General features: G+C 44.4%; 1 protein-coding gene across 1 annotated transcript; it reads right to left on the bottom strand.

Moving 5' to 3' along the window:
• Positions 1-1,640: 1,640 nt before the first annotated feature.
• dll4 (delta-like 4 (Drosophila)) lies at positions 1,641-11,208 on the bottom strand. Its single transcript, XM_085247099.1, has 11 exons — positions 10,767-11,208; positions 10,344-10,604; positions 9,897-9,954; positions 8,956-9,219; positions 6,977-7,037; positions 5,800-5,930; positions 5,400-5,569; positions 5,081-5,300; positions 3,845-4,580; positions 3,392-3,500; positions 1,641-2,883 (listed from the first exon to the last, which is right to left on the bottom strand). The coding sequence occupies exons 1-11, from the start codon at positions 10,818-10,820 to the stop codon at positions 2,878-2,880; spliced, it is 2,070 nt and encodes a 689-aa protein (XP_085103225.1). The 5' UTR covers positions 10,821-11,208; the 3' UTR covers positions 1,641-2,877.
• Between the last annotated feature and the right edge of the window lie 2,416 nt (positions 11,209-13,624).

Genomic DNA, 13,624 nt, shown 5'->3' with positions numbered 1-13,624 from the left:
TTTTGAGGATGTTTCCTGAGAGCCCGAGTCATGTGTGCGAGCTAAGTACAGAACGAAATGAAAACGATGCGTGAGAAAAGCAGTCAGCATGCAGTGGCATGTTCTGCTTTTTTCCCTTTTTTTTTAATCAGGGAGGAAACAGGAACTGATGTCACCGGGTCACAAACAGGATGCTGTGATTATAACACAATGAAAATGCCTGACTGTGTTATGGACACCGAGAGGCCAAAGAGCAGAGCCTTAGCATGTGCGATGGAGTGTGGATGAGAGAGCGCTCTTGCTCGTAGGTGTGAGTGTGGGGACGGTGGGAAGCGCTATCAGGCTGGGTCAGGTAACAGATGACCACAGCGCGAGAGGCCTTTAACTGGGTGATTCATCACTGTGATAGCACGTATGTTTTTTCCGAGCATGTGCGGAAGCTCCCCTTTCCAAACTCTTTTCTTTTTTTCCTTTTTTTTAATGAACACACCCTAGCTGAGGATGAGGATGCCTAGGTCAACGGGCTGACAGGATGAGTGTGTGTGGATGAGTGTGTGTGTGAGGGAAAAACCATCCAGATTCTCTGCTGAGTGTTGATTGCTGCTGATTAGGGGGGTGTTGACTGTTGCAGCATTTGTGTTAATTGGAGTCAGGAGAGATTCTGATAATGTGCATGACACACACACACACACACACACAGAGAGAGAAAGAGAGCGAGAGAGAAAGGAAAAAAGAGAAAATAAAAAAAATAATAATAAAAACACTGATCCTTAAGCGCTCTTCCAAACTGTATGGAACAGTGGCTATTTTCCAAATAGATGAGGATGGTAAATGATAGCAAGACGAAGAAGAGTACTCTGATAAAGATCTCTATTTTAGAAAAGTTGACTTATTTATTTATGTGGAATCCTCACAGATCCGCTGGCTTCCATCTGGTTTCACCCTCCTCTCTGCTGGTGCCAGGTCCTCTCTCCAGCTTTGTTTGCAGAGGAGTGGGTGGTACGGAACCGGGCATTGAAATATTGCTCTTAACCCTGAAGGGGAGGAAGAGCAGTTGGGGAGCCTGCAAGTGCCTGAGTGTATTTTTTATGGGAGGAGGTCTCTGTGGGTCGTGCGCACAGGCTGAGAGGCTTGGCATATGCTGCTGTTTTTATGGCACTGCAGACTCACACCGCGCTCCCCCACGGCATCTGCTTGGACGGCTGCGCGTGTGTGCACGTTTGCGTGCACGAGCTTTATGAGGAGGGAGGGGTGAGAGAGAGTAGAGTAGTGGTGGTGGGGAGGCATTCCCCCTTTTGCCCCGCACCGGGCTTTGTTTCACCATTTCCAGCTTGAGGGGGTGGTATCCGTGGAAACGGATTTGAATTTCAAGCCAATTTAGGGCTGGAGAGAGAGAAACAAGGGGGTGGGTGGGTGGCTGAGTGAGTGGGGCCAGAGCCAACAGCATTTCCAGGAATTACTCGAGGTAGACATACTACATTCAAGGACCTTCATTTACCAAATGTCCAAAACATTATATGTGATGTTGTGTTACTGCAGGAGAGCAGTTAGCACTGATTAAACCAATGCTGTTGGCTGAAATGAAGCTAAACAGATATAAATAAATACTAGACACACACGGTCAATAATGTAAAAGAAAAAAAAAAAGGCCTCATAAATAATTTCTTTCCAGAAATTTTCACAGAATTTTTTATTCTACAGAAGTTTGGTCCTTATAAATATGCATTATATACAAAATAACATTATAAAACATATAAAGAGCAGTGTGTCATATTTAAATTAAAACTCTGGAAATACTCATTTAAAAAAAATTACATTATTGGTTCTGTACTTTTGAAATTCATTATAGGCAGGCAGTGGTGTGACAGTCTTTTTCTTCTCGTTTTGAGTCTCTTGTTTTCAGTTGCATTAAAAAGAACAAAAAAAAAAAAAAACCCAACACCTTTTTTCTATGCGCAAACTTTTCCCTTTCTCTTGGATCGTGCTGGCACTGCACTGACAGTTGTGCTCCTGTGGTTTTCTCTTCAAATCTCTGTTGATTTTCAAAGTATTTTTTTCCCCCATTGTTTTTGTTTATTTATTTTGGTAGTGCAAATCGATCCAAGGATAGACAGGGGCACACAACTGAGCATTCAAACCCCGTTTTTTTAAGGCTTCTAGTGAATTTGGGCTGCATACGATCTTCACCCTTGCGCATGACGTGTCCACCCCCCCCAAATTTCTTTTTTCCACGTGATTGACGGCTGAAGATTAGTTTCAGACATTCAGAACTCAGCAGTGGTGAGGTTGGATTGTGACACGGGGTGAGTTCACTCGTCTAGACCCTGAGTCTTGCATAGCAGGCGAAGCTGGCTGGAAAGAAGGAGAAAGGTGGGGGGGCGGATTTGGAGTGGTCAAATCTTTAGGCACCTTTTCTTTTTTACTGATTGGTTGGCTGTCAAAGTCATCATGATTATCACACAAGGCCAGGTTAGATACACAGGGCGACAATCCACCCTTTATCTCTCTCTCTTTTTTTTTACTGTCCAGGATGGCCAAGGTTAGAAGTTTAATAATTTCACTGATGCTGTCGTCACACCTCGTGCAGTCAGTCTATTTTTTTGCCAGTCCATTTAACCATTGTCGCGACTGAGAGAGGTCCTTCACTGTACATGTGTTGCATACAAACACTCGGTCAAAGTTTTTCAATTCTGTCCTTTTTTTTGTTGTTTTTGTTTTTCTTTCCTTTTTGCAGAGCAGACTTTTCTGCCCTCTCCAGTTCTCAAGTGTTCCAGAGCAGCAGTGAACATCTAAAATGATCTCCAGTCTCTTCTCAGCATTTGTAAACAATCCAGAATATTACATTCTGCCTTGATTGTGTCTCCCCCCCTCGTTCCCTTGCCTTCTGACACTCACAGTTTATACCTGTGGGATAAAAGAGAGAAAAAAATGGAGTTACACCAAATAATTTGAACAACATAAAAACAGCAAATTAAAAACAGTTTCCAAGCACTCCTTTAGCTCAAACGCACCGGTATCACTGTTATGTTTTGCTTGGAAGTAAACATCCTAAAAATTCCACTAAAAGCCACAGCACTAAAACATAGCACCTTTGAGACTGAGCAGAGCCAAACATGTGCGAGAAATCATTATAGGTTCTCACTTTAGGTCTTCATATGGCCAAGATAAAGTGTAGCTAGCATAATTTATAGAAACCAATAATGCACGTGATTGCGTTTCCCCCCCAGCTTAGGTCAGAATACCAAAAAAAACAGGGAAAAACAGCAAGTCTCATCTTCTCCTATGAATGTTGGTGTACTAGTGAGGAATCGTGCACTTGAGACAACCTAATGGATGTCAAATAGAGGATCTAAGGCAATGCTGATGAAGACGTGATTTTATTTCATTTCATTTATTTATTTATTTGCCTTACCTCAGTCGCTATGACGCATTCCTTCCTCTCTTCCGCTATAACAAATACCGACTGGTACATGGAGTCTCTCGAGGAGCATATTGTAGATATTCTACACTCTGGCTTTTCGCTGCAAAACACAAATCACACTTTGTGTTAATGCAAACTAGAAGCACATGGCAGAACTATGCGTTAGGTGTATACACATGCGGCGAAGCAGCAAAGAAGAGTACATAGCTAAGCACTTGTTCAATATAAACTCTGTGGATGAAGAGCAATGTATGGTTGGGGGCCCACTGTTGGGTGCAAATGAGGATTACATGACAGAGGCTTCTCATACATAACAGTCATTTCTACTCAGCAGAGCCCTGTATATATACACACTATCTATGTGAGTGGAATAAATAGTTCTTTAACAGACATTATCGCAGCCAAGACGAGAGTATAAAGACATGCAAAGATGTTTTCTCTTACCTGTACACTCTACTCAAAGGCATTTTATCATCTAAACCCTTGTCATAAATAAGACTTTTATCCTCTTGTGACTTTTCGTCCTTGAACTCCTTTGATTTCGAGTTGTAAGGGTCCAAGTGATAGTTTTTATGAATAAAGTTTGATTTCTCTGAGTCACAGTCTACTTCCAGGCTGATTTTCTGGTTGGTGTTTTTGAGCTGGGACACTGGGATCAGGTTATCCCTCTGACTGCTGGACAAGTTGTTCATAGTCTCTGATTCTCTTCGCTGCCTCTGGGCTTGCCTGTGGATGTGCCTCAAGGCCAAGACCACCATGCACAGCACCACCAGTAGTGCCACCAGCCCAACAGCCAGAGAAACCGCCGCCCACTGGAAACCATCTTTGTTCTCTCCGGTGGTCACAGGAGAGGTGACGGCGAAATATTCGCATTGGGGTCCAGTGAATCCAGCGGGGCAGCTGCAAGTTGCTGGAGACTTGCCCGGCCCACCTCCCCCACTGCAAGTACCCCCATTGAGGCAGGCCCGAAGGGAACACTCGTTCAGGATCCGGTCGCAGTTTCGCCCTCCGTAGCCGGCAGGACAGATGCAGGTGTAGTCGTTGATTCGGTCCTGGCAGGTGCCTCCATTAAGGCAGGGGTTTCCAGCACACTCGTTGATGTTGATTTCGCAGCGCTGGCCGGTAAACCCTGCGCGGCAGCTGCACACACGGATGCCACCATGGAGCTGACACAGACCTCCTATGAAAAAAAGAGAAAGCGGATGTAGATCATAAGCATCAACGAATACAGGTTCGGAGGAAACTCAGAAGCTACCATTAGCAAACAGAGTGAGAGACGTTTCGACACTGAGGCGTTTCAAAATCAAAGACAGAGAACACAATCTCCGTAATCCCTCCCGCGAGGCTGCTTGAGTTCACACATTTCCACTGAATCCACAGTGTGACCGCAGTGCTGCATATTGTTCTCCCAGCGCAGAACAATCCCAGAGCCCTCTGTGTTTACATGAGGACAGAAATTGAACTGCGCTGGCTATTTGTCCCCTTTCATCAACAACCACAGCAAGCTGTGGTGACATTTACAAGCTGCTGCTCGAAGCTGCTGAGTGTTTACATGGAGGACAATAGACACCAAGTTCCCACCAATTCCTGTTGTTCCAGTGGCAGGAATTGGAGTGGGGGGGGAAAGGGAAGTTCAGAAAAAAAGGGGGGGGGGGGGCAAAGAGGAAAGGAAGACTGTACCATTAGCGCAGGGAAGCGACGTGCACTTGTCCACTTTCTTCTCGCAGTTGAGCCCGGTGTAGCCTCTGGGACACTCGCACATGTAGCTGCGCCCGTTGTCCTTTTCCTTACATTTCCCCTTGTGGAAGCAGGGAGAGTCGGCACAGGTCAGCAGGCTGTGCTCACAGTGGGAACCCTCAAAGCCCTGGGGACAGGTGCACATGTAGCCACTCTCCAGATTCTTGAGAAATGGAAATAAAAACAAGTCAGTGAGTAAGTATGATCAGCAGTGAATGTTGAAACCTAAAGGTGGGCATGCACCGCTCAGTTTCCTACTTACTGTGCATGTCCCCCCATTCCTGCAGGGGTTGCTGTCACACTCCTTCATCTCCAGCTCACATTTGACCCCCGTGAAGCCTGGCAAGCATGTACACGTATAGCTTCCCTGGCCAGTGTTCATGCAAGTGGCGCCATTCAAGCAGGGATGGTGATGGGTGCAGAAGTTCAGGTCTGGATTGGGGGAGAGAGGAGAAGAGTGTTTGTTTACAGGGTGTCTGCAGGAGACACACACACACAACCAATCTACCCCCGGATGTGTAGAAAGCTATGAATAGAACACTTCAGAGGAAACCTAATTTACTAATGCTTTCAAGTTAATTCAAATGAAAACAGGGTGCAAGTAATATGAGAGCATCTTTTTAAAAAGGAATAGCAGCAGTGAGCCAAGTTGTCTGGCGTACCTTGGTCACATAATAGGCCTCCCCAGCCCTCCTGACAGTTACACTGCCACGGCAGCTGGCAGGTACCGTGCTTGCAGGCCGGGTACTTCCTGCACTCGTCACAGAACGTGCCCTGCCAGCCATCTCTGCATCTGAAAAATTAAAACAAAAACGAAAGACATTTAAAACATTAGTCTTTGTTTTTTTTCTCATGCTAAAAGTGTTGTGATTGCAGTCTTAAGCCATCAAATAACTCAGATTAAATATCCCTGTAACAGATTAATTGGATGTTAATATTAAGAAATCGGTTAACATCAGTAACTGCGTCATACCACAGTTGGACACAATCATTAGATGATTAATTAATGCATCACAGAAATCTGAAAAAAACAAACAAACAAACAAACTTTCACTTGGCTAAAAGTGAGATCTTGTAGTAGTAAAATCTTGTTAGTTCATCGCTCATCACTCAGTGAAACTGCACTTTATTTGTACAGGTAGGTTATACAATGTATGTACAGCATGTGTAGACGTTAATGCTAAGAGTGGGGCTGGAAGCAGGGATCTTTATTGTGTTTAAAGATTACTAATTATAATATAATAATACCCAAGCAAAAATATTTTTTAAAGATTAAGATGCTTCCTAAAGGTTCCTAAGATCGTGGGACTTAAGATGCTCTTTTAAAGGTTAAAACATTTTTCTGTTACTTAGTGCGCAGAGACATGGGAGCAGCTTTACTGGTATCTAAAGGATTTAACCTTAATCTGGAATGGTTTTAGTGGTGGGAACGGTGGATTTGTGCCTAAAAAGAGGGCAAAAATAAAAAATCAGGAGGAATTTCCCACAGCAAGTGGGTGAGTGTGTGTGTGTGTGAATTATCCACGCTGGTGAGTGAGATAGGGCAGTGACAAGGAGGGAACATGGGAAGCGGAGAACTCAGTGAGTGATGCTGTGAAGAGAGGGCGCGGACCAAAACGCTGACGTGAACTTCAGCCTCACTTAATGAATCATATGGAAATATTTCAGCTCATGTGGATCCTCGGATGATAAAAGTGCTTTTGTTGCGCATAAACTGGGAGGCAGCTGAGTGAAAAACAACCCAGGCCTTCCACATGAAAGGAGCTGACGCTGTGCCCATATGTGCTCCTTTCCTAACAGCCAACGCATATTTCAACACTTGCAATTATTAATACTTACACACACTCGCCAGGTTTGGTGCAGTTTCCATTCCTCTCGCTGCAACCCTCCAGACAGATAGCTACAAGCAGAAAGAAGAGAGAGAAAAAAAATGAAACTTACAGTAAGGGTGCTGCTCTTTTACTGTTCTTTGCCTGTTGTCCACCTGTTCCTCCTGACACAATACATCAGGTGTGACAATTTCACATTTTCCATACTGTTAAAAATAAACCATAAGCTAAAATGTCACACAAGCCCCTTGCACTGCCATTAGGCACACAACAACCAAGGCTTTCCTTGAAATAGCCAACTGTAAGCTCTGTATATTAAAGTACACGGGGCCTTGGTGAGGCTCAACTTTCCTCAGAAGCCTCCATTTGATCTAAACCTGTCCGCCACACCCACAGCTGCCACTGGGTGGGTCGTTTGTGTGTGTGTGTGTGTGGGTGAGAGTTTGTTTGTCCTGTTTTAAGTGTACCGGTCATGACACTGATTCGCCGGGGCAACATATCAGGCGACTGACAGTAAGCGGCCGGTTTAGTCCAGAACAGATGCTCGCTCTCAATAGCAGACAGCTGTCACTATTGTTGTTTGTGGTCTGCCAGAACCATATTTGCAGCTGCCACTACCGCGCGCCCAACAATGGAAGGGGACTAAACATCGGTGGCGCGTGGCGGATAATAATGCTGCGATTAACCTTGGCGCGTGCAGTCGCCCGGGCTCCTTCTATCAATGCCCGCGCGCACCCCCTCGCGCCCTCCCCTCTCTCCTGCAGATTAAGTTACCGGGCACGCGCTTTCTGAAGGTACAGTAGTAAACAGAAATTAACAGCTCTTCCTTTAACTTACCTGGACAGAAACGGCAGGTAAATGTTCGCTAGATTTAGCTTAAGTTAGCCAGCCATTTGTGTCACGTGACTACTACTACTACCACTGTGCGCAAGTGTCCACAGTGTGTGTTTCTGCATTAATGTGTTTGCTACTAAGCTCCTTCAAACTCTACACTATGGCCCCGAACGGCCGGGCTTGTTAAAATTTATGTATGGGAGCGTGTGAGCGAGAAGGCAAATTATGGCCTCTGAAAGATGCCCAATCTGTCTTTCTCATGTATATTTTCTGTAGTCAGTGGCGATTGATGTGTGTGTAATTGCAACACGTGAGCCCATCTGGTTAGAATTTGGCGCCACAGTCAAAATAGCACATGCCAATTTCTCTTTCACCGCCAAGTGACATGGATGACAGATCCGCTGTCACCCGTGTGGCCACATATCCAGCACATGGTAACTATTACTCTCACGGTGCCTCCTTCCAATCTACTCTTTGATTAATTTGTTTTGGTGAAAGGGGGCCCTTGGTATTGTGGAGCCAAATGGCATCGAGCCTCCTCATAGGCTCATTCAGAACTTTCCAAATCTTGGGAGTGCTGGTGCACGATCTGGCCAAGTGGGTTTGCACAAGTATAATGTGCCTGTTGTCGTGCTAAGCCTGCCCCTGCCAAGAAAACCCATATTCAATGAGTACCCACAAACCCACCAATTGCACGTCAGAATTACATGATTACAAATTATATGAAGCAAACAGCTATGAAAAATGCATTCCACACCAAAATTGCCTATCAGACTTGCCAGATATCATGAGGTCATGTCTAGTTATAGCACTCAAACATCCTGTGGCCTTGAGGATGATGACCTATGGGTTACACAACTCACATACTAGCAACAGCTGATATCAAACTTATGCATTTCTCTCTATAGGCAGAAACCATTATAATGATTATGAAGAGCAAAGGACGATGTACAGAAACAGATTCATCAGAGTATTGGACAGTTAACCACTTTAAGGTAAGGCCTGTCCACCAAATCCTGCAGAACACTATCCAAAAACTCATTACAATCAGATTGAGTTGAAGCAACTACAGACTGTGATCACCAAGAATAGACTACTGATAGCAAGTGAGCCAGACAGTTGTAAAACATAAAGATTATGTAGCTGGTTGCTTACGTTCTTCGCAGTATTTCCCCTTCCAGCCGGGCAGACAGGATAGCTGTCCATCACGGGTACAGGTGTAGTGGCCGAATCGGTCATCCCTGGGCGTGCACTTTTTGGAACAACTTTCTCCGTAGTAACTTTCATTGCAGATGAATCGGTACGAATACTTCAGCTCTGTCTGCACATTGGCCAGTGTATCCTGAGACCAGTCAGTTCCTACACCAAGTTGTCTTTGGATGGTAAAGAGGCTAATCAAAGCGTCTTGGTTGTTGGTTTCTGAAAGAAGATGAAGAAAAAGAAAAAAGAGGAGAAGGAAGAGGAAGTCAGAACTAATGGAGGAAGTTTAGAGTTTAAACCTGCCCATGTCCTGGATTGATTATGGTTTTATGTCACTTATGCATCATAAATGGCTTGCGAGGTCAAAAGTCATCCACTTTTGCTTTAATAATCTGCCCAGTGCCAAGCTGCATCCCTTATCAAATCCCATACAGCTTAGATGAAAGATAAACTCAGGTTGAAATTTCCTCTTTCTTTCCGTCAGCAAAAACATTCCCAGGCCCAGTCCCCTCTTCCAAAGGGCAGAACAGAGTAAGGTGTAAAATACAGGAAGATGTAGTCAGGGGCTTTTGGCAAGCACTGAGTATTCTCACCAAAGCCCACAGCTCTTTCCCACGCCAAAAATAAACTAGAGGAAGTTCAATTGTATTGGGTATAAGAATGAAAAAGGTGTTCTGAAGTTCATAACAAAGGCATGAATAGGCGTGAAAATTGTCTGAAATGATGAACAATTAACGGGAGGTGGAGGGGGAACACTTCAGTGACTAAACTGCATTTAATAGCCCAATTTATTTTCTGCTTTCGTGCATGTTAAGTGTGCAAAAATTGTAAACCGACTGGAGTGTGTTAAACCTACAGACAGAGCTCCCTCCTGTGGCAAAAAAGGCTGCACTTACCTACAGGTAGGTTTCCATAAGGTGAATGCCAGGCTTCAATTATTAATGAAAAGGACCCCTAAAGAGAAAACATATGCCGTTAATACATGCTACAAATACTATAGCGATTAAAAAAAGAGTGCTCGCAATTTAGACGAGAGCCTAAATCTTGCTTATTTTTGTATTTCATAGGCTCCTGCTAATTGAGAAGAGAAATTTAAATCAGACTTAAGACTGCACGAGGAAATATGTGTCACAGTGATCACGAGAGCCTTTCTGGATTTTGAAATGAACGACATGGCAGCAGTCCAATCTGTTAGTCGAAAGAGTATTACCTAATGATATGGATTAGACTAGCTGACCAATAATTGGTGCGCTCCCAAAATGCATAGCAGTTCCCCGAAATCAACATAATAGCAATCGCTGTAGTGAAACAAATAAAGTGGATGTGCTGCTCCACGCCCTTACCGGCCAGCCAAAGTTGAAGGGTATTTGAATCGGTGTAGGTAAAGTGCCACTGTCCTTGGCGCTGAAAGAGTTTGTCCCCAGCACTGGTGTCATTGTACTTCCAAAGATGCAGTCACCTGGAGAGACCACAGCCTGATAGTTCTTCAAGCAAATTCTAAAATAAGTCCTGCAGTTGGGTTTGCATGCATCTCCGTTTGCAAGCAGACCTTTGTGGTTTTTAAATTCGTGGAGATCCAGCTCAAAAACTCCGGATCCAAATACCTAAAAGAGAAGGAAATATTATTTAAGAAAACGCCGTGCAGCTACATGAAGCTTATTCTGTTATTTAAAAAAAGGAGGGGGGTAAAAATTAAACAGTCGGCTCTCCATCTGGTTTCGCCGAGGTCTCAGGACCACCAAGGAGATGTAGATCCTCTTTCATACCTGTGATATTAACGTGGTGCTAAATGCGATGGTAAAGGTGAACCAGGCTGCCATCCTTCTTGTTTCTCCAGGGCAGCCGCGTCACCAGCCACTCACGCAGCAAAACCTTCTTATTCCGAAGTATTGACGCCGAGGTAAACAAATAGGGTATTGAAAAAAACCCTTCCACGAAACACTATAAATCCTCCACTCCCGATTAGTCCTCAATAGCTCCTTGTTGCCGTGCGTCAAAAGCGTCCAGAGGAAGCGTTTCCAATCTCCAAGTTATCCAAAGGTGAGGGAAGACCAATATCCACAGCTGTGTCCCACTCCGTCAGCAGGCGTCCTCTCCTTGCATGATATTGTACTCCACAATGGTCAACTCCTCTGTGTGCGCGCGGCTCAGACCTTGTTTTGGTGCTCAAGTCGGTGCGTCAGTGCGCCACGGACGTTCATCACTCGTCTTATTACTACTGAATGAACCCTAGTGTGTCTCCTCCCAGATATATAGACTACCACTGCGCTGCTCATTACATAAACTGCCACTCACCCAACTGGCACCGCCCACTTTACATATTCAACCCCCTTCTCTTTCCACCCCAACAATTATCCAGATTTAATACCCACTGGCAGAGAGATGACTGACCACCATGGATACCGGGCGATTATTAACAAGCCCCCAACATCTGCTGACTTATTTTTAGCGCACAATATGCGGGGCGCACATTTAGACTTTTTTTTTTTTGCACAATGAGAGGGGACAGCGCAGGAGAGCCGAAACTTCGAGAATGGAGAGCAGAAATTCAATTACTGTCCTACTCTCCTTGTACCTTCCTTAACCCCCGGTTCCACTCAATTGCACGCCTAATTAGCCCTTACTGCAGCACTGGAGCCTCGCACACTTGGGCTATCCTTCCAGGACCCTCCACTCTCTGTGGGGTCACATGTGCGCCTCCCTCGGGATGTAAGACAAACAATGAAAGCAGAAATGCGATTACAGGGGGGGAGACAATCTTTTGAGTTGTTTTTGAGTTTTCAGAATGTTACTTTTTTTCAGACTAAACCCAGAAGCACAAGAGCCAATATCTTACAACTCCCAAACCCAAATGATCCCACTAAAACGCACGCTTGCTTTAATTTAGAAAAAGGGCCTTTGCTCAGCTCCAATAAAAAATGTATTTTACGCACACCCACCTACATTTCGTATTATGTTTCCATTCTGTTTTTTCTCCTTTCTGAACATCTTATTCTAGTTGTGTTTAATGTTGCAGCGCGTGCGCCCCTTCATGCCCACCCAAGTATTTTTACGGTTAATGGCAGCGTGCCTCCTATTGTTGCGGCGCGTGTCCCTCTCTCGCCCTCATGCGGGTGTACAGGACTGGGGGACTTAACTATTCAGCTGTATGCAAATGAGCTCTCTCTCTCTCTCTCTCTCTCTCTCTCTGTGATACCCTACAAACACACACGGAGAGACTGCGCGTGGTTTCACCCGCGTGCGTAAAACTGATTTATTCTCCACGCGGCCTTTTACATCTAATAGGAATCTGAGCCCCGCATTTTCGAGATAAAATATTTGATTTGATGGCCTGAAATTGGCAGCGGTGATGCGTCCAACTATTAAACTGACAATTTGTCTTATCTTAAATCCGTTTGACGCAAATAATAAATAAATAACTTCCAGGTTTACCCACTAAGGATGACGTAGACGCCAGTGTAATGCACAAAGAATGTCAATCACATAAAATTTATACATGTTATTTATTGAATTTGTATTGAAAAGACTTCCGGGGGATATTTAAAAGAAAAAGAATCCCTATTTGAATTTTTGGAACCCACTCTTTACCTCAGTTTCCCCCCTCATATCCATTGGCTGTTTTTTTGATTAATCTCATCGGTTGTATTTGTTGTTCGATCGCCCGTGTCTCTCTCATTTACCATCTGGTGGGAGACTGGCAGTCCGACGCACCGTTTTTCTATCGTCTGTTCGCGGAGGGCACGAGCCAGTTTTCTCCAACCTGTTCATCTAAATTCTGTTTGGCATCATGTGAGCGTTTGTTAAGAGGAAACTACAGTAATAGTGTAATAAAATGACTTCCTACGTGAACGCTGGGGATATGACAAAACTTGTTGCTGTGCAGCAACACCATTTGCCCACGTGAGGAGGAGGCTTCTGGAAAATATGATAATCAGGTTGTTGAAGACAAAACACTGAATACTGTAGTCAGTGCTGAGCATATGAACTGTGCACTCCTCCATCAACTCTTTTATTTCCCCCCCGTTTTTTTCTTGTAGGTGTGCATGCTATGCTTATGAAAAGGGAACAAATGTGTCCAAGTACATGTGACTAGAGTCTGATTAATCTTAAAATCTTAGTCACCTAGAATCAACAAAAGCTGCTTTCCCCCCCTCCTAAAAGTGTATATTTATGACTTAACGGATGATGACACGCTTAAATAGTCTGTGATTTTCCCTTGACCTCGGCACGATCTCAAAGTGTTTGCATTTCATCTGTTGTTTCTGTGCACTGCTGAGAGTGAAAATGGAGAGCATCTATATTTATTCAGTGTTTATATGAGGGAGACACGATGGATTGGTTGAATGCTTGTCATATTGACACACCTGTTGTGTCTCTAGTGGGTCCGCAGAGACACAATGGCATTGGCTTGACTGAGCCATATGCCGTGCAGCTCTTCCCCCCCCCCTTTTTTTTGACTCTCGGATGCTAATTCTGTAACTTGTTGACACTGCGATGTTGATGACTCTTTCTGATTTAATGAGGTGTTTTTAAACAGAATCTGTGTGTGCGCTCTATAGGAGCTGCACCTATTTATTCAATTCACGCATTTTGAGTTGGTTCAGGATTACTGATCCACATTAGC

The sequence above is a fragment of the Mchenga conophoros genome, linkage group LG15 (assembly GCF_057382185.1).
Source record: "Mchenga conophoros isolate Kocher_MC1m ecotype Shallow Benthic linkage group LG15, M_conophoros_male_GT1.1, whole genome shotgun sequence".
Classification (NCBI taxonomy): Eukaryota; Metazoa; Chordata; class Actinopteri; order Cichliformes; family Cichlidae; genus Mchenga; species Mchenga conophoros.
This window is presented reverse-complemented; position numbering and strand designations above follow the sequence as displayed.

Coding starts and splice junctions, on each gene's coding strand:
- dll4 (XM_085247099.1), bottom strand. CDS start 10,820: ATGGCAGCCTGGTTCACCTTTACCATCGCATTTAGCACCACGTTAATA. Junction 10,605..10,766: donor GCACCACGTTAATATCACAG/GTATGAAAGAGG, acceptor CTTCTCTTTTAG/GTATTTGGATCCGGAGTTTT. Junction 5,301..5,399: donor GGAATGGGGGGACATGCACA/GTAAGTAGGAAA, acceptor CCATTTCTCAAG/AATCTGGAGAGTGGCTACAT.